This window comes from Chamaea fasciata, unplaced genomic scaffold, assembly GCF_029207755.1.
Source record: "Chamaea fasciata isolate MVZ Bird 193981 ecotype frontalis unplaced genomic scaffold, bChaFas1.0.hap1 SCAF_1, whole genome shotgun sequence".
In the NCBI taxonomy this organism is placed as follows: Eukaryota; Metazoa; Chordata; class Aves; order Passeriformes; family Sylviidae; genus Chamaea; species Chamaea fasciata.
In genome coordinates, this window is record NW_027094086.1 from 144,019,495 (window position 1) to 144,041,262 (window position 21,768).

The 21,768-nt window shown below is 38.1% G+C and overlaps 1 protein-coding gene across 1 annotated transcript in view; it reads left to right on the plus strand.

The window, feature by feature from the left end:
* PTPRN2 (protein tyrosine phosphatase receptor type N2) overlaps positions 1 to 21,768 on the plus strand; it is a 634,832-nt gene that overhangs the window by 50,188 nt on the left and 562,876 nt on the right. The window contains exon 2 of the mRNA XM_066200727.1: positions 15,317 to 15,367. Within this exon, the coding sequence (XP_066056824.1) occupies positions 15,317 to 15,367 (51 nt within the window). The remainder of the gene's footprint in view (positions 1 to 15,316; positions 15,368 to 21,768) is intronic.

Here is a 21,768-nt window from a genome sequence, read left to right on the forward strand (position 1 = left end):
CCCCATCTCTACCATCACACTTCCAGGATAAACTGTGTGCTTTCCAGCCTGGAGTTATTTCCAAATCAGAGAGAGCTGCTCATTTACAGGAGGCATTCTGTATGACTAGAGCAAAATATAGGAAAGGGGAAGCATATTTCTCTTTTTTCAAGTAGAAAGAAAGGTTAATTCACTTTTATATTTCTAATTTAGTTGAGGAACAGCATCTCTTCTATAGTGCAGCAGAAGCATTTTCCCAGATTGCTTTAATTCCTCTTCCTGTCCTGAACATTTAGGATCCAAACTTCTTGTTTCAAAAATCAGTGAAGGCCTGTCAGTGCCTGTACCAGGAACAAGATACTCCCTTGGTGACTGTTCCACTCTGTATTGTGGAAATATGACCACCTGCAACACTGAAAATGAGGCACAGAGGAGCAGGCAAGTCAAGGTTACAATGCTGACAGAACTAGGTTCAAGCAGAGACATTCAGCAAACCTTGAAACCTCATGAAGCAGTTCAATACAATGTACAGGGCCTCCTTTTTTTAGTTCTTCCTCCCTCTTTAGTCCTTATGTCATCTGAATCTGTATTTTTCAAAGGTATTCAAATGATTGAGTCTTGGAAAAATTACCAGTTTTGAAGATGTAGACTTTTGATTTTCGGAAATTTTAAGGAACACAGTAGAGTGAGGTCTCATCTCAGGTAACTGTAGTCCTTAGGCAGTTGATTTATTCTTAAAATCACTAAAAGAAACCTGAAAGACCAGTTGAAAAAAATATGAATTTTATGGCATGGCTCACTTAGATTATTTTGGAAAAGAAGTCTGGGTTCAGTTGCCTGACAAAGGGCACCTTGAGTTGTTTCAGGTGCTGTGGGTATTTTGCCTGATGTCCCTGACACTCCAGAAAGGCCTGAATCTCCTGCAGGATCTCTCAGGGCTGTGTGGGTACCTGGGTCTCTGGTATCTCAGATGGCAGTAGAAGACAAAGTTTCGGCAACAAATTTCAGCCCTGTTTTATTACAATAACAGCAATAATGCAGTAATAAGGAATGTGTTTCTAATGCATGTATCATATAGACATGCTTAATATACTTGTATCCATGCAGGAATAATGCACATATATATACCTGCAGTTTGCAAAGACAAACGCTGCTAGTGAGTTTTGCAGAGTGCTTGGCACTGACTGAAGGTGGGAGAACTGAGGTGCAGCAGTTAGTGAGATTAGCAATCCTCTTTGATCTGTAATTGCAGATGTGTGGTTCGTGCTTTTGTGCGCCGTGCCTCCTGCTGGGGCAGGCGCTGCACACTCAGGAGCTTTGCAAGTGAAAACATAATGTACTTTATTATTCTCACAGAAAGGGGAGGGAGAAACCAAGCAAAAAATAACAAGAAACAAAAGCAAAGTACTTTTAGCTTCCCTTCATCTTAGAGGAAAAAGAACACAGGAGGAAAATAGCTTCCATATTTTTAGGCATTTGTGAGTCACCCTAAATCTCTTAGGATATTTTAGTAAAAATTATATTAAAAAAGGTTCTATAAAGTAATGAACTTGTAAGTTTTTCTGTGTGACATATTTTAGTTGCTTTTTTTAATGTTTCTTTTTAACTTCTTCAGGGTAAAGAATCAGTTATGCATCTGGGAATGCAAATGTTGTGAAGTGAGCTATGTGGATTGTAAGAGGAAAAAAGACTGGGTAATCTTTTCTGAGGTTGGCTGTAGCATTCTGTAGTTCTACACTATCAGTAGTAGAAATAAAGGTGTTTACAGATCTGGGAAAGTAATGGCTGGTGGGATAATCCATGGCCTAAGGTGACAGTCCTGCCCATAAGGACCTTATTGGTAACTGTAGGGTCTGGGCTTAGGCAGGTGTGGTAGAAAATGAGTTAGAACAGAGTCATAGTGTTGTCAAAAAATGACAACAAGGGAATTGCATCCTTGCAGAAGGTTTTACCAACAGTGCAGGCAAAGGCTTAGAAGATCTGGAACAATAAAAGGCTCCAGTATCCAGCTGTCACTGGAAAGCTTGTGGACACTTTTATATCCATTATGGAATTAAAGTATTACAACTAAAAGCAGCACTAACTGAGCAGTAATTACCTTTTATATATATTCTAACTTTAACCCAGAATTACATAAATTGAGTGTTATTACATCATCAGATGTCAATGGGCAGAGCTGCTGAGTGTGAGGAAAGTGAGGATTTTCTGCGAGGTAGGGAGGATACAGGGATGTCTACATACTCTCAGCCATGAGCAGCTCTCTCCCCCTTCCTCACAGTTGCTCCCTGTACTCATATTTTGTTTAAATTGGGAAGGTGAATAGATGAGTTACTCTGATGTAAGACTCGAGCAGACTTGGGCCACTTGAGGACTGTTTTTTCATTGAGCCTACTTGTTAATTTAATGTTTTTAGTTATGTAAAATTGCTAAAAATTGTTGTGGCAATTACTCAAGAAATGGCACAAAAGGTTTTTTTGATTTTGTTGTTCTGCCATCACATGAATAGCTAAAGGCAAGTTGAATTGATAGCTAAAACGTCTTAGCTGTAAAATTCCTGAGTCTCTCCTAAATCAAATTTTAGCCAAGAGTCTGCCAATGCATGATTTTCAACAGCAGAATAACAATACAGCTCTTATTCCATGAGCACCATTTCCCCCCCAGTTACCCCTCTGTAAAAATGTTCTAGGAAGTTATACAAAAGGAAGAGAACTGTAGATGCAGAGATTCTTGTTCTGGTCCTTGACCTGATACTTTCCAACTGCCTGCAGGAAACTGAAGCCAGCTTCTCTAAACAGGCCAGTGCTTATGTGAATCTGAAAGTTAAGTTTTATTTTGAACAAAGCTAAATGAAGAGAATTGTTTTCTTGTACAGAGTAGTGTGTAATAACACATCACATTTTGCTTTTTTTGACGTGCCATTAATGAAACAATTTCAGATCTTTCAGGCATTCTTGTCAAAGCCCCACGTTGGTTTGAAAGAATACTTCAAATGAGGTTGCACAGTAAAAAAAAATTCATTTACTTATCTGGGCATAGTTTTAATATTCTTGTGCTTTTACTTCTGCAGCATGATATATAGGTTGTGGAATAAAGGTCAGAGAGCTTTGGATTTTTAGGGTAATTTATTTGTTGCTTCTTTTGGTGTGTGTTTTTATAAAGTCTTATAATTAGGATTTTTTGTACCACTGCATTGATGTAGAAAGCATTGCATACACATCGTTCCTTGCTTTCTGCAGAGTATTGGATTCAGAAACAACACAAAATTAGATTTGTAATATATTCATCAAATAGAAAGTCTCTAAGTATAGTTTTAAGCATTATGTTTTAATGTTTTGGCTGAAGTTCAAATCCTGAAGGAAAAAAAAATATTTTTTGAATAATGCTGGTTCATTAGAATAATTTAAACATTTTTAGGAGGCCTCCCATATGAGGTGGCAGACTGATTCAAAACCTTGCTGAATATCATGTCTCACAGAATTATGCAAATGCTGGTCAACTGCAGACTGAAGACTCATGTGTGGAACTTCATGAAATATTAACATCAAGCATTTTTGGAGGACAAAAATAAAATCCAGTCTTTAATTAATGAATCTTTGGAATCAACTTGCAAAACTATCAATGGGATTATTGTGAAACAACTTCTGTTCCCAGGATGTCTCCAAGAAATGAGAGAGTCTCCTTCTTCTAAATTCTCAGAAATCCCAAGACAGCATCTTGTAAAGTCAGTGCAAGATGCTAGCAGGGAAATGCAGGGCTGTTCTTATCTCTGCCACTGGCTTATCTCTGTACCTTGGACTTTTTATCACTTTTAACACATCATGCATTACAGGCATTTCTGTGGAGGTTATTCTCCTGCTCTTCCTTTCTCTAACCCTCTTGTTTTCTCCCATTTCCTCTTTTCTTCTATATTTTTCTTCTTCAGGTGTTGCACAGTGAAGTGTTCACTATTACCTCTGTTCTCCCTCCTATTTTCTTCTGAATTTGTATCTTTTACTGTTTCCAATTTTCTGTTTCCTCAACCCCCTTGATTTTCTGTATTTCCATACAGGAAGAAAACTCAATAAAACAAAACAGAACTAAAATCAAAACAAACAAAACCCAAACAAAACAAAAACTCTGCAGTAAATGTTGGTAATTCCTTTATGAATTAATAGATCTTGTTCTTTTTTCATTGTGTATGCTCTAGGATAATTATTGTTACTAGGGAGAGGCTGGATTCAGCAGACAGAACCAGCTCTGGAGTTCAGAGCAGCTTGGTGGAGCAGTGGAGGGAGCTGAGAGGAAGTTTCTGATTGGTGAATAGTGATGTGAAAATCCCCGTTCCTTTCTCTTTTCCATTATGTGCCTCCTGCTTGGTAACTCTCAGTAGCAAAGGAGAGGATAGGGAATGAGCACAGAGGAGTCTGTAATATGGAAATAAAGTTTATAAAAGAAAAACAGCAAAGACAAAGAGATTTAAACAGAAAAAAAAATAATAGGCATTTGGACCCTAATTCCCTGTTCACATACTTCAATTCCATCAAAATCAACAGGTGTTGGAGGCTAAATTATTGAGAGCTGGTGTCTCTATGGCTACAGGGTAGCAAAGTCTTTTGTCTACTCTTAATGGGGAAAAGCACCTATATAAACTCCTGACAGCATCCAGCCTTCAGATTTTTTTTCTTTCATAAATCGATTTGCTTAAATGCAGTTTCTCCGTGGTGTTTAAAGGAGAATCAGAGAGGTTTAGTCTTCTAATGATCTTTTCCTTTTTTTCCAGACAGAGAAGAATAGTCTTTTGTGTACTTTTTAGGAAGGAAACAGAAGATGAATTCTGGTGCTACTCAGCATGCACAGTAATTGTCATATTTCAGAATCATCTCTAATTTTCTTGGCTTCCTCCCCAAATTGCTTTAATCATTAGGCTTTTTCTTAACTACATCTCTGATGTGTGTCATTATTGTGGCTGCCTCTCAAAAAGTAGCCTAGGGAAATAAACATCTCACTGGTCTCACAGAGTAGGCAGAGTTGCTTCACAGACACAACAGCAGGATGTATTCTAGGACAGCTGGCTCTACTGCCAGCCTCAGAAACATCAGGGTGAGTCAGGAGTAATTAGAGCTCAATTACTGGTCAAAATCAAGACCATTCACTCCGTTCTTTCAAATAGGTGTAATTTCACAAAAGTAAGTAGAACCAGATCATTTTACTCTGTGATAAACTTAAACATCTGCCTGAAATGAGGTTTGAATCAATACATAATAGATTAGTTCTTTATCAGCAGAGCAAAGCATTGTCCTAATTCTGTCCCTTGTCATTGTGATGTCCATGTAGGTGGTTACAAACACTACAGCCCAACAGGACTTGAACAAACCCAGAAGGTGCTGCACATAGATTGTTTGTCAAGAGATAATTTGTATTGATAGGGGCAGCTGAGTTCTTGGTAGATTTTAAAAATATCTGCTAGACAAACTCTAATGTATTTGTGGGTTTGGGTGGTTTTTTTTTTTTTTTTTTTTTTTTTTTTTTTTTTTTTTTTTTTTTTTTTTTCTTTTTTCTTTTTCTTTTTTTTTTTTTTTTTTTCCCCTTCCTGTTGAAAGGGAAAAGTTTTGGGCATCTTAGTAAGAACTGTTAACTTTGATGTGCTACCTGTATCCTTGTGTGACCTGTTTCTCATAACTCTTTCCCATCCTAGAGGATGCTGCAGCTTCATTCGCAATTCAGACTCCCAGGGTAAATTGTAGAGATAAATCTTGATATCACAGTCCATTGAATTTTACCTATTATTGTTATTTTTCCCTCAAGAACTCCAAGAGACTATGACTTTCCTCATTGACTTTCATTATGTTTCTCCAGTACATGAATAATTAATGTGGATAACTCTGGACTGTTTAAACTCTTTATTAAAGAAATTACCAAGTGTATATAAGTGTCTTTTCCATTAGATGAACACAGGTGATTTCAACACTCTAAATTAACATTATAATGTGACTCAGAAATGCATGATAAGGGCATGAAGCTGTTTTTCCAAACAGCAATTTTTACTGTTTCCTACATTTATCAGACATTTATCATATGGATACAGAGAAATAGACAGATTTAGACCAGTGTTTGGATCCTGCCTGCCTTTTTGGAACCCTTCTGTAAGTGTAGCTCCCACAGCTGTGGGTGCTGTTGTCCAGGTTAGAATTTCTTCCCTGCAACAAATGACTCTGAACTAGCCCCTTGCACTTCAGAGTTCTTGGAGTTATGTGATACAATTTAACACATGGTCAGAGTCTTGTAAACCAGGTGTAAATGTATCAATCTCTGAGGGTCTAGTCCTTGCAGATTGGCTCAAAATAATTTTAGTGAGACTACTCTTCAGGGGTGTTTTGTAAAGCAAAAGGTTTTATAAGGAAAAATATCAAAATAACAAATGTTACAGAAAAAAAAAGGCATGCACAGGTGTCCGAGAAAACATCTGACACCCTGCTAAAAAGACTCTAAGAAGTCCTTTACTTCCTTTGTGCTCCTTCCTAAATCCTGAAAGTTTTAGGAGGGAGAACTTGGCTTGCTGCCAATAGGGAGAGATCGAGGATTGGAAGAACAGCAAAAACGTTCAATAGATGCTTCTCTCTTGGCACTGAGCCAATCCCTGTCAGAACCGCAAAGAAGTTTCTGGGTTCTCTGCCGTATAAGAAATGCAAGGGGTGAGTCTTAAACTTTTCCCTAGATGGAAAACACTTGCTGGGTGTGGGAAATGCATTCCTACATTTACGTGTTTCTTTTTTCCTTCCAAGTTGTTTTTGCCAAGTCCACATGGTAATTTACCCAGCTCAGATTAACAATGAAGTAGAGATGAAGCAGAAACGGGAGGGATTTTGTAAAAAGTCTGAGGAAGGAAAACAGAGGGGATCCTGTATGACAGGCACTTGGACATACTGCAGCTCTTGGTACAGGCATCATTTGTTGAAAGATGGTATAATGTTTTCTACATAAAACAGAACAGAAAAGGCAATAGTAGCAGAGAGGTCCTCTGCGAAGAATGGTTTCTGCCTTTGAAGTCTGATGAAGATATTGCTGGGAGAGGAATATTACCCAGAAATATTGGGTAACTGCTTAGTTTCAGAGGCAATATAAGTGGATGAGAATTGCTGAAAATTCCAGTTATGTTATTTTAAGCACCAAGGAAATACTCATTAAGAATGTCTGCCAAATAATGAAAAGAAAAATTTGGTACTTGTTAGAGGGAAGTGATAAAAATGTCTCTTTCCTTTGCTTTGATTATGGAAATAATAGGAGTTTTCCCAAAACAGGAGGCAAAACTTTGATGAACCTTTTAGAAAAATCTCCTCTGTCACTGAATCTAGCTCTTGAAGACTGGGTAGCTTCAGAGAATAGGACATAAATTTCTTAACCATGTAAGTGTTTTGGATATTTTACCTAAAAGAGTTATCTTCCAAAGCACATAACCCCCAGACAGAGTTCCTGTTTCCTCTAGCTAATGGTTCATGACTTTGACCCAGCTTGTCTTAACCCTCACTGTGGAAGACATCTAGAATTATGTCATCATTAGGATTTAGAATTCATTGCTGTACCGCAATTTTGTAAAACAGCTATGCTGGAATAGACTTGCAGTGATGGGCAAAATGAGGTTGACAGATATAATGATGGCAGCAGTTCTTTCACAGAATAAATATCACAGAGGCAATGTGATATTTATTGCACTGCAGTGCAATGCTTGCTGGCTTGTGTGCAACGGTACTGAGGAAGGCATTGCTGTTAATGTCATACTCTGCTGTATGGAAGCTTCAGTGTTTTATCTTTTGGCTATGGATGATACCAGAACGTTTTGCTGCCAACAGATTTTGTGGGCAAGGATATTGTACAGGCAAAGGCAGGTAAAAAAAATCAGGCTGCTTTGTTTAAACAGTGAAGTGGAATTTAGACCCAATGGTGTTCAGCCCTCAAAATCTCTGCCAGGCAAAAAAGTAAGTTTTGCTTAGTTGCAGTTGGAATTTCAGTGGCTGTTGGGTGATTTCAGTTCCTGCTCAGTAAGGAATTTAATTGTAGCAGCTGGTGACTGTTTTGTCTACAAATTAACAATTAGGAATTTTGAAGGAGCAGATCCTACATTTCCTATTGTAAAGATGCTACTTTTTTCCCCAATATGGGACACCAAAATGGCAAAAATCTTTTGTTTGTGGCTGGGTTACTTGAGTAAATCACATTCGACTTCTTCTGCCACAGAAGAAGAGGTCTTCTGTGGCAGAAGACCACAGGTCTTCTGTGGCAGAAGGTGAAAGATTTTACTCGTGATCCTAAGAGATAATATTTGCAATGTTTTAAAATTATCTTCTATTTATTTTCCAATAATGGATTCCTCTCCTATTTTTTAAATATAAATAGAGGGCATGTTAGTGTTCAGTATAACTGAGTATTAGTGGAGCTACTTGTTTGGCAGATTATATCTGTGCTCCCTATTTTTCTTTGAGTGAATGGTGGTCTTGCTAAAGAAACAAAGTTAGACAATGTAGCAGTGAGAGAATTGTAATTTTTCAGAGGAGATAATGCAAGTTCTTTTAATGTTTACTGTGAAAAAAAAGTCAAAATGGCACATCAAATGGTGTATGAGCCACTTTCTGAGCCCTGGGCAGATGCAAATGCTGTTCTAAAGCTTTCTTAGTGATGGACTTGCAGTGTCTCTTCTCTTCATGACCTGTTATTACTGCTCACATCTTCAATTATTCTTAGTAGTGACCTTTTCTCAGTGCTCCCCAGAAGAAAAGCCCTGCATCATTGCAATCATGGCATTAGTAATCAGATAAGCTAATAATATTCTCACCACAAACCAATTCCTTTCTTTAGTGGTGAACATGCTCAGACTACTTACATGCAAAGGAAAAGATCTGTATTTTCCCCCTATGCAGAAAGGACAAAGTACAGATATGCATAGTGAGAAATAATAATATGCACCATAGCATTTCTGTACTATGTTGCCTATTTCATGCACTATTCCATACATGTTGAAGGGCAAAGTGATGCAAAGTTATACAAAGTAGGTAACTGAACTACTGCTTTGTAATGTCATTGAGGCTTCAGGGGCAAATCTTGGCTGTAATTTTAGAACTGAAATTTTTCCTAAATGAATGAAAACTCTATTCTGTGATGAATTATGCTGGCTAGAGTAAAATGCAAATCAGTGTGTATGAAAAATGATTGAAGGAAGGGGTAAATCTGAGATGAGGAAGTGTTAGCACCATATGGTAACACTTATGGGAAATCTTTCCTTACTTTACTTTGGAAACTTTTCATGTAAAAGATTGCACAGTCCTGCAGTTAACCACTGCAGGGATTTCTTTTGTCATCTTTATGACTGTTAATTTGGATTAGAGTAAAGTCTGGATTCTTCACCAGGGATGAGTGCTCCTTTGTATGAAGCTTTGTACATGCACATAATGAAAAAAAGAAAGGAAAAAACTCTTCTCTCAAGAGTTTGCAGTATTACAAAAACATCAGGCACATATTACATTCAAAAACATAAAAGGTGGAGTGAAGAAAGAAGATCAAAGCTCAGTACATTTTATGCTGTCATATGTTTTTCTCACTTTCCCTCTTGGGAGAAGGACCCCCTTTAGTATTATGTGCCACTTTAATATCATTCTTGACCACATTGATTTACTCTTCTTATCTATTATACAAGCAGTTATTGACAAACCACCACAGGTACTGAGGGCTTGATAAAATACCATTTTCAGTGTAGAACATTCTGGATATCCTAAGAAGCTGAGGAGACAAACCAGAATGTAACTGAGCATACTCCTGCTCTGAAGAGCTCTGAGTTGAGGTAGAAAGAGAGAGCAAATTCTGCCCTTCTTTTACCTCCTGTCTCTTTCGCTCTCTCCCAGTCCCACACCTGAAGGGAAGTAGATGAGGAATGGCTGAATGTGCTAGAAGGGAAGTGGAGGCCACCTCATGGGTGCATTGGACTGCCAGAAATTTCCAGCAATCAACAATACTGATCAGGTGACAGAGCTGCTCACCTGCAGCAGTGACAGGATAGGACAGGCCACCCTGTGGGACAGGCAGTGCCTGGGGATGGCATGCATGTGTTTGGGAGGGTCAGGAAGGGGCATTCCAGTGGTGGGACAATGTTTTTTTGGACAGTGGGAGTTCAAAAAACACTTCTGAGGAAGAGAATGGAGGATTTTGGAATAGAAAAAAAAAAAAAGAGCAAGGGAGAAAGGGGCTAAGTATGAAAAGTTAAAAGGGAATATCCAGGGTTTTTTTATCAAAGTGAATGCCAAAATGAAACTAAAATAAGGAAGGCAGTTGATCAGTTGATTTTTCACAGGGAATTGATAAGTTTTGAGTAATGAGTATATACTTATATTGCATGTGCACACACCTATGTAACCCCAGGGTTTGAGAAAATGGGATGAACTTTGCTTAAAGCCTGTAATCAGCTTAAAGTACATTTTCCCCAGACATTCTTGCAATTTTGGGTAATTCTAGACTTGTTAAGCACACATGTATAGCAGACAGATGAGGATGTGTTGAATAGATCACAGCTTTAGCAGACTGAGCAAATTTATCTCTCACCTCTATTAGTGAGCAGAATATTTCTCTCTCAAAGAGATGACTTCTCCCATCAGTTTTCTGCAAGAAACCTTGTTTGATTTTTCCTACCAATGTGTTCAGATTATCATTCATTATTGTTGGGCATCATCTTGGTTTTTTCAGTTAAAGCTATAGCAGCTGTGTGAGTTGAGCACTTCTAAAATGTAATTATTGGGCCATATTTATTAATCCTACTCTAGGAAAATAAACATGTGACTCACTATTTAGAGGCTTCCACAGCTGGGGCTAAAGGAGGCATGATCTGCCCAGGTGTTTCCTTGTTTCTTGCCCTCACCAGCAGTGATGAACTCACCCTTCAAGGTCTCCTGACCTTATCTTGCAGCCAAATGTGAAATAAACAGGTAAATGTGGGGTGCACTTTCATTCTGGACTGTTAAAATGTTAAAGATTGTTGGCATATTTTGAGTAAGGGAACACGTACTGGCTAAAAGGTTGTGATGGGGAGGGGTTGTTAAGGTCTGCGAACGTGAGGAGACATTAAGTGCATCCATGGAAGTTGTAGTAAGAGAGTGAAAGGAAAAGGTAGAGAACCCTCCACAACACAAAAGATTTAAAAGGTTTGTATTTTCCCCATTTCAGAAGAAATGTGGCTGTTCTTGCCTGCTTTTTGGTTTTTTGTTTTGATGATTAGAAGACAATTTTTGATAAACAGGGTCTATGACTTACTTTTTAATTTAAATTTAGAAACATGCTTACAAGATTTATGGCATTCTTGGGAGAGATGCTTAGTTTAGGATCATCATGAGTTGGTTAACAGGGGGAGAGGACAGAGAAATAAACATAACATAATTCTTTGAGTCATCAGTCAATGTCAATTTTTTTTTAAAAAAATTCCTGATAAGTGAATTTTTACAGGTTTTTCTAGATGAAGTTCAAGTGATTTCATCTGCTGCCTTGACTGTCCTAACCTTCACAGGCTCCTCATATAAATTGAAACAAACAATATGTTCCAGTGCAGTTTAAATGTTCCTATTTTTCTCTTTAGGAAAGCAGAACTGCTGTATGATGAAGAGAAGGAAATAGTTTTATTAGTGTCGCATGACAAGAATAAGTTGAGAAAAAAGAAATTTAAGCTTTTAGGTCCTGTACTTGCAGCAGTGGTTTGTGGTTGTTTTGCTGCCTTTCTGAGAAACAGCACTGGTGATATAGAGGGGGAGGAAAGGGAGGCAGGAGAATTTGCAAGGCCCAATGGAATCTCTTTTTGTGGCTATTCAATAATGCACCATGTACCTGTACTGTGGTTTACATTATATACAGTATATTGCACTGTTTTCTCACTACTGAGATGTGGAGACCATGCAAATGTTAGCAAAGAGTTCAATTTCAATGCAAATAAGGTAAGAGTAACTTTAAATTCCAAGTTTAGCAAGAAGAGGTATTCTGGATAATCGTATGGAGACTTTGTTATTTCAGGGGTGCTGTGAGAAGTGAAATTGGGGCTTTAGGTTTGGTGTTTGTATTGTATTGTATCAACAGTTTATGTGTACTGGGAGATTATTTTTGGTAGAGAGGGTTTTTTTTTTGTTTGTTTGTTTAGTTTTTTTTTTTTTTTTGATAGAAAATGAAATGTGATTTTGTTCCCATTAGGCATGAACTGAATTAAATATATGTTGGAGATGATACCACTTCACTCTTCAGAGTTTACTTATTACCACCATTACTAATAGTAGGTAGATGATACTTAAAATGAAATATGATGCTTCTTAATGTTCCAGTAAACAGCAGGAGATAAATTAGTATCTAAATTAGCATACTGACTGGTTGAGTGAAATATCCATAACAATCATCTCTAGCAATGAATAACTTGAAACAAAATATTTTTCAGGGCATTTTGGAGGTCCTTGTCTATTTTAGAGTAATCCTACACGGATATATTTTACTACGCATTGACTTTATTAATTTGTTCTCCAAGACGTGGCTTTACAAGTCTAATTGCATCAGATTCCTTGCTGCACTGAGCATCAAATAAACAACAGTTATTAAAAGAGAAACTAAAACTTGATAATGCCAGTTTTCTTTTGTGTTTTTCATGGAAAATATGTTAGTCAATAAAGCAAAATCAGAGTTCTGTATAGAGGTAGCTTAACTGTTGATCTCTTTGTACCTAAGCAGGCTCATTTTGTTCATTTTGTATCTGTAGTTCTCTGCCTCTAAGAGTATCAGTATATTATTATAGGATGGACTACCTCTGTCAGGTGCTACAGACAGCAGGTGCTTGTAATCCCAGCTCCCAGGTGCTTCAAAATCAGTAGAGTCTGGGTGAACCAGTCACTGTTTTAACGTGCCACTGCACTAGAAATATTTCTGGCTGAAACTTCTCATCTGACTTTTGGATCCACAGCACTGCAGGATGGGAAATAACTACAAAATTGCCTGTCTTCCCTTCATCACAGGACAAATTCAGCAGCATTTTGCCTGAAACAGATATCTCAGGCTTCTGGTTTTAATTCTTTTATAGTCTGTCGGAAAAAAAAGGGACTCCGATTTTTCCTAGGCATAAAGCCTTTTTTTAGAAAAGATAACTTCAGATTTCTGGCAACAGGAACACTGAAGTATACCTTTCCGTGCCTAGTTTATGTTGGTGCTTGAAGTTTTTATTATTTTTTTTTATCTGCAAGAATGCCTTTCTAAAGTGATCACTGGTACTCTTTTAATTAGACTCTTCTTGTGCTGTGAGCTCTGTGCAGATGTGTTTTGGTCACTGCCTGACATCATTCTTGTCTGATGTTTTTGTGAGTCAATGTACAGTTCAGGCATCCTCCTGCTTGGCTGGGTCAGTAGCAGGGCTGCAGTCAGATATCTCCAGTGAGTTTCCAGACATTGTTTCAGGTCAAATGGTTCTTGCAGCAGACTTGCCTGGAGCAAAATCATCCACATCTCAAGAATATGTTACTAACCAGTTTGTGTACTGTGTAGGCAAGTGCCATTCTGCCATACTCTGTGTGAAGAAGCTTTCCTGGTCTGAAACTTCCCTTTCAAAAGGTACCAAATGTATATCCACAGTTTACTGGGGCTTGGGTGAAAGGATGAGAGGACTCTCCTATTCATGTGCACATTGTAAATCTGCCTAAGATGTGTCAGTATTGTAAATCTGCGTAAGGTTACGTGTATGTGGTCTTTGCAGGGGTAGATGTAAAGGACTCTGCTGGTTCTCCAATATGTCTTGAATTCACAATTCAATTGGGCTTGCCTAGCTTGAATCTAGCATGTGCTTCTAAATCCTGCTGAGAGACCCAGCATATTAGTTCAGGCTTAATAATGTGCTAATACAGTTATCTGCTAAAAGGCTTTGCAGAAATTCCTAAGTCACTCTATCTCACCAAAACTTTTCTTTTAGCAGGATTAGGAGCCAGGTAATTCATGGTCAAAGGGTTTTGAGCCTTGCAGTTCTTTTTCTGAGGACATCTTACATAATCCACTGGACTCCCTGGTGGATGGAGGTGTTGTACTCTGTGCTTTCATGGAGCTGGGCATGGCTGGGGAGAGGGGATTTGCTCATTTGTTTGGATCTGGAATAGTTCCTGGCTGGTTTCTTGATGCAAAGTGTGGAAAAATTCAATATTGTTTAATATCTGTAACTCCGTGTGTCCATTTATAAACAAGATATTTTCCAGGAAAATTAAAAGGCTTAATTGTGAAAATGTGTTCTTAAGGGCCGTGTTTGTGTCCAACATACAGCTTCATTCCTCAGATTTTCTCCAATCCTAGCTCTTTAGCTTTGTCAGAAAATAAAGAAACTACACGTTGGGTTAACAAAGTCAGTGCCCTTACCAGTAGCAGGATATTTCACAGTGCTTTTGAACCTGATCCTTGTCCCTGTGCCCCAGCGTGGAGTGGCCAGAGCAGAGGCAGACCTTGTTCACTTCCCTGCTGCCTTCACAAATATCAGCAGGGACTCATTTTGGTTGAGGATAAAGGCAATAATTACTATTGTCTCAATACCTGGTTGGGTGACACCAAGGGAACAGAACAGTTTGGTGACAAGGGAGCAGAATACGTTATCCATGAAGATGTGTACACGTGAAAAAGCTGGGATTACCAACCTGGGTGAAGTTTCTAGGGTGAAGAGTGGAGCTTGTGCAGCAGGGGCTCATCAAGCAGCAAGTTTGGGAGCAAATTTCCAATTTTAAATGGAAAAAATCCAAGGATATTTTTCATGGACCTATACTGATTTGTCTGCTGTCTGTGAGGTATCAGGGTGTTGGTAGGGCTGGCTTAATTTGGAAACCTTTCTCCAAGGAGTTAGTACTCCTGAAGTCTTAGGCATGGTCAGTGCTTGCAGTTATTAAATCCAAGCTTAATCTGAGCAATATATAGGCTGATTTGTAGGCTGGTCTCATCACAGTAGCAATATTGTCGGGATGCCATTGGTTTCTCAGTGTATATTCTTGTATTGTATTGCAGCATTACTGTACTGTGGTATAATCGCGTACTCAAAATTAAGAGAACATAAAGTCCCTCAACTTACTAAATGGGAGAGACATGCATGGAAAAACTGAACCTTCAGTAGAGGAATGAGGGGAGGAAAAACATCAAAGGTTATTGTGGACGTAGCCAGTTAGTAAGAGGTGCTGTCTAATCAGACCTGTTCTGGACTTTCTCTAATGCCCAGTTTGAATTCCCAAGGCCAACCAACTGTCTGACTCTTGCAGAAAATTTAACAGGTTTTCAATATGCAGTAATTGTCCACAGTTTGAAACCTGTATTAATTTTTACCTTTCTTTTGTGATTTTAGGCTGCCTGTTTGAGGATGACCTTTGCAAATCTTTTGAAGTCTGTGTAAATGGTAAGTCTTCCATGTTTTGTTTGCTGATTGGTGTGTCCTCCACTCTCTAATTGCTATATGCTTGATTTAATAAACCAAATACATATGTGAGTGAGAAGGAGGGGAAAAGGGAAAGTACCAGGTATGACTAATCTGGTCAGCAGTTAGGAAAAATTTAATAGATTTAAAAAGAAATAAGTATTCTCTCAACCCTGAGCAAAACCATTTACTTTTATGTGGAAGAGATTTTTATTTTATTAAACACACTGAAATATGCTAACATTTAATTTGTCTCAAAATGGGTGAAAATAACAGTTTTGTTACCTTCAGTTTGTTCTTCTTTGTAGAGGATGATGTTGAGTAATTATCAGTCTTCTCTTCAAAAGATTACTATTTTTTATAATAAGAAAGAAGGTCTCTAAGGAGCAGTTGTTGATTATACTGCTTCCTTTTTCTGTGATTTTACTTGAATTATGTGGAAACAGCTTTCTTCTGCTGTCCTGCATAATTTATTTTCAGTAAGTCTAAAAAGCCAACACAACATATGAATGAGGTTAATGGAATAGTAGGAAAGATGTTTTCTAATAATATTAGAAATTAATGAAGATTTAAAATGTGCTATATGAAATAATTTAATTCCCAATGAAGGACAGGGGATGTTTTGAGAGAGATCTTTGAAACAGTAACTATTATGAAATATGTTTATACATGATGAAAGGAGGAAGGGAGTAGTTTCAATAGTGTCTTTTGGCATGCAAATATATGGCAATGTGTAGATCTGTAATAAGGGGGGTTAATTTTTAAAATTAGGTATTTTATATGAAATTTTTGTTTGTGGCTTCATATTGTAAAGGAGAAGTTTTGTTTTCCATCAAACACAGAAATAATAAGATGGATCTATTAATAAATTAAGATATTAATAAGGTTTAGCTAATGAACATTTAAGATGAAATTATATTAAATTTCCAGTACTGTTTAACATCAGACAAATGCAAATTTGTAAGAATTCTGTATTGACAGTTCCCATGATTGCACCAGGAAGGGCAGTGACAGATTTCTACAGGGTGAGTTTTGCTATCAGTATTTTCCAGTGCCTAGGCTGGAGTCTTCCTCACTGCAAGCAGATTTAATCACATTTAATCATAGGCAGCTGTTATATGTGGCAGACAATGCATAATGGGGAATTTATGCAGCAGATGATAGTCATTTCTCTACTTCAAGGGATCTTTCTATTGAAGGCTTTGCTGTTCCTGTACATGTAACTTCCCAACATCTTGCTCTACCTGTTTTCTTAAATGAAGATACAGTTTGTAAAATCTCCATGTGATGCTCGTTAGCATGCAGAATTAAATTCTGAAAGTTGTACCTTTGAATTTGAATGGACCTTTTCTGCAGATCTACTCATATTTTGGCACAACTAAGTTAAAGAAATGTCAGTAATGAATAAGACAGTTGATCAACAACATTTCCTAAGGTCTGATCTTGTTTTAAAAAATACTTGCAGGGATTCTGTCAGTGTGTTTAACGTAACTGTAAAATATTTCATTCTTTTTAGTTCCTCTGGGCAAATGTTGTCTAGAATGTATTTTAAATACTGTCCTTGATGCAAGTGAACCAACCATTTTTGAGAAAATAAACAGGATCATTGGAAGATCATACATTGAAGCACTAAGAAACTATCAGAATTTACTTTTTTGTATATGTAGCAGAAAGGAAGTGGGCCTCTTGCTTCTGAGCAATCCTTTACATTTTTGCTGCCCAAACTGCTGCTGGTTCACCTGCATCTCTGAAAATTTTCAGAAATTCTGATATATTACAATGTGAGCGCTTTGCTGGGTTGAGAGCTCAAGAACTGAACTTTGTGGAGGTCACTGTGCTCAGAAGCAGAGCTTACTTTGTGTATTTCAAGGTCATGAAAAGGTTTGCCTCCTTTCTTGTCACACGAGTGGGAATTTCTGAAGTACAGTGTGAAAGGGGGTAAGAAACAGCAGCTGCTTTTCTATGGCACCTTTGATGCATCTGTGATCTGCAGATCTGCTCCTGACTCCTTCAGGAAGGCTGGTAATTTTGGTCTTTTTCTCTGCTTCCAGCAGAGGCAACTGAACTGACCATGTTTTCAGAAATAAAGCTAGGTTTGCCTACTGAAGACATAAGTCACAGTATTTTCTGTCTCACATCTCAAGATTTCAAGTGCATTTCATGCATCAGACTTGTAAAAGCATAACTAAAGCATCAATAGCTGTGCTATTTCATAGCTTAAAAAAATCCCTACTCTTCTTCCCTTCTCATTTCTTCTGAAGAGAGATTTTCAGATTTTTGATAAATTTTCCTTTCCATGAAGAAAATATTGGTGTTAAAAGAATGGATCTTGTATTGTTAAAAGCAAAGTAATAGGGTTGTGAGATAAGCACTGCTTACATCTGTTTAGGTCACATGTCATTTTTGCAGGCAAAGGACCTGCTGTAATAATGATTGTTGACTTTTCTGCCACTTTACCTCATCATACAAAGGTCTCTTTTGGCTTCAGTGATGGGTTCTTGCTTATGTTTGTTTAATAGCTCCAGCAGCATTCATGCAATATTAATTTATTTCCACAAACCTTTTATCAGTTTTCTGAGCTGCACTGACTCATCAAGTGGTTAAAAAGGAACAGATTGTTTCATGTTAATTTTAATAGCATAAGGATGAGGCAGGCAAAAAGACTGAGTTAGTTTTCATAGACTCTTCCTTTGCAAAGCCAGGACTTTGAGAGGTAAAGTGACTTAGATGTCATTTAATTATCATGGCTTCTTTCTTAGGGTTGGAGGAACTGACATTTCCACCCATCTAAAATGCTTGAGGCTTGAAAGCCTGCCGTTAAAAAGACTTGATGGGAAAGGTGAATATGCCTGTGAGCTGCAGACTCTGATAGAAAGTAACCTGGCATGATATAAGCTTGGAAATGCTTGCCCCCCCAGTAAATGCTCAGAAGCTGATACAGATAGAACAGGAAGCAAATAAAATCTTAATTAAAGAAGATATATAGAAGGAAAATATTAATATGAGGAGTAGTATTTGCAGGGATGGTATGTGCAGTGACACAGCTGGGTGGGTAAAGAGGGATACAGCTTTCACATGTTCACATACATTTTGCTGTCTGGGTTAGAAGTTAAAGCAAAAAAGTTTGCCTGTGTGTGTAATTTTGCCTTAACAGTTCTGCCTAGAGTGTGTTTGTGTGAAAAGGAATGAAAAAAGCATCAAGAAGGAATTTTTAGAGGATCTCTGAGACAGAAATCCTTTGCTTACCCTTGAACAGTCCTTGTATTTATATACTAAATTTAGTACAGTTGGATAAGTAGGAATATGTCATGTTTTGTTTTGCATTTTAAGTGATAGATAAAGCAGTTCATGTAAAACATCAGCTCGTGTTTCTTCCTTGTTGGAAGGTTTAAACAAACTGGCTCCTGAAAACAGCAAAACAAAGACAAGTTCTTATTCTTTCTCATGAAATCATGCTGTTGAATTCTAGCAGTGCCACTGCGAAAGACACCATGTGGCACAGATAAAAGTGTTCATTTCAAAACAACCATCCCTTATTGACCTCTTCCTTCACTTTATTAAACTGTTTGAGCTGCTCATTTAGAAGGGTGGCATTCTTTCCTTTACCTTTAATCTCCAGATATTTTGCTTCAGAAAGCAGCTTTGTGCTGTGTTTATGCGGGTGTGGATACCGTGATATCTTTGCTCCTATCAACAGATCCTTTATAAATCAGGGCAGTTTTATGTATGAAAGAGGCTGTGGCTGCAAGCCTTCTTCCTGCCTGAAATCATAACGGGGTTCGTGCAGACAAGATCAGACAGTAGAAAACAACTCTGTGAGGCCAACCAAGAAAAGTTAATTAAATGCAGTTGTTGGTGCAGAGTGCATCATTAAGTGAAGCCTGGCTGACAAACACCAACCTTCTCCTCGGCAGATACGGTCTGATGTCTGCAGCAGTGTTTGAGGAAGCTGTGCTTTGGAAAGGCTGGGCAAACAGCCCTGCACAGCTGAATCAATATTGCTTTATGTATGCAAGCTGCACTTGTTAGGAGGGACTTAGGTTAGCACGGTGTGTCAGAGGCACCCAGGCATTGCAGTACAAAGTTATGAACCTTTCCAAGCCCGAATCTCTGCAGGTAGTTCAGAATATTAACACATTTTCTTCCTCGGCTACTGAGCTCCTTGAACATTTGGAATGTAAGTGATTGCGTGTGCTGGTGATGAGCCATAAACGGTAAACATGTGCTACAGATGATAAGGGAGAGAAGTCAGGATCCCTGAAATGGTTTCTTGAACTTAATGTGTTCTGCTTTGAGTTTTTCCAGACCATTGCCTGGCAGGGTGGGATTGCAGTAGGAGATGCACCTCGGCATTGTTTAGCTAACAGATGTCTGCAGCAACGTCTGCGTTCGCAAGGCACTGCTCTCCAAAAGCTATTGAATTTTTGTCAAATGGCACTATAAATCTGGGCCTAAGCTTTCCAAGCCCTTTCAGTGAGCATCAGCGCTTGTTGTAACTAAATTCAGACTTCTGAGGAATAACACTAAGTGGTACCTCTGCATGCGCTTGCTATATTGTTTGTAGAGGATTTTTGTGCTTCTCAAGGAAGTGGGGATTCTTCACAAATAACTGAAGTTCAAATACCACCTGATGTAATTTCTTACCTGAATTCTGAAGTAAATGAGAGTTCATGGATATTTCCATTAAAAACCTGACCAATTATTTAAATATTAGGATTTACTTCCAGTGGTTCTTCCATACCAGTTCAAAGAAATAATGGGACATTTTTGTCCGACACTTAATTTTTTAAAACATGCTTTGAATAAGTAATGTCAGAAGAAGTCACAATCTTTTGTGCTTCTCAAGAAGGAGTAAAGCTTGAAACCTGCCATTGTAAAACGGTATTCTGAAAATCCACTGAAATCAAGGGTGAGTTAACACCTAAATGTTGCTGAGAATCTGTGACTATGAAGATGGTGTCTCAGCTATTGGGAATATTTTATAATTTTTAAGGAACTGCACACACCTTTTGAAACAAGTCTGTGGAAATAAACACCAGGATTAAAATTGGCTCAATTTTTTTTGTTCTCCATACTTGTTCTTCTTTAGGTTATGTGACAATTGTGTTACAGGAGCAACTATATGAAATGCAGTTGGTTTGGGAGGAAGACTCCAATTTCCCATTAGCCTGTGTTCTCCCGTGTGTTAGCTCTCACTTCCCCTGAGCTATTTGAGGTATTGGAGGTGAAAAATTAACATTTTAAGTCTTAAGGTTAAAAATGTCAGTGCAGTGATGACTTCATCTCCTTTGAAACAGTGTGGTGGGGTTTTTTTCCTCCTTGCAAAAAGCCCCATCTATTTCCCAAACTGTATATTTGTGTCTTGTGTTTGTCTCAATGTGGTGTTAAAACAGCTGCTTGTGTGATGGTGGGATGGAAATGCCCAGCACAACTGGCATTAGAAATGGGTAGTGATCAAAGATGAAGTTACACTCCTCTTAGGAAAAGAAGTTTAGCATGACAATGCAACTGTGGTTATCCACTGCCCCAGCTGTCAGTAAAACCTTTTTGTGGGGGGTTCTTTTTGTGGAAAATCTCAAGGTGCAGCTCCTGCAGGGCGGGAAAACACCACTCAGACTTCACTGACAGTGTGCTGTTCAGCACCAGGTGTGAGAGGCAGCCAAAAATCTCCCACCAGCCATAGGTAATCCTTTATATTCCCATGTCCTGTGCTAGTAAATAAGCTTTGGAGCTGCTGAGTGCTGCACACTGTTATTTCATGTGGACAGACCTGCTTTTGCTCAGAGCTCAGGCACGAACTCTGCTGTGCTGTCACAAGGAAGCTTTAGTTCTTAGTGTTGTAACTTGTGGTAATGTATTTTCTTGGCTTTCAGAGAACCAGGGCAAGCACTGTAAGAAAATGTCTTAACCAGTGTGGTTTTGAGTGATTTTGGGGGCATTTTTGTGCTTGTTTTCAAGAATTGTGTTTGATTCAAGAATTTCAATTGCAAGATTCCTCCTCTCCACCAGAAGGCTGGGGGGATGTGGGGCGTGTGGTGGAAAGTTTGACATCATTGGAGAATAACCATAGTTATCTGGTATCTCTCTATTCAAAATTATGCATTTGTGGTGGATGAATCTCTAAAATCTAATGTAATGATCTGATGCTAGGTATGATTAACATTCTGAAATTTTTGGAATTCCCTTTTCTTTTTTTTTAGATTCAGTATTTCTCCCTGAGATATTTGAGGTGATAGGAAGTCTTCAGCCTTACAAGATGTGTTAATTAAAAATATCCAACCAAATCTCATTTTTCTGCTGTTTTTTATTGGACATGTACATTATATATACAATTTAGAGTAACTCTGAGCATGTATGTTAAACTAGCATGCTAAATATTCCAT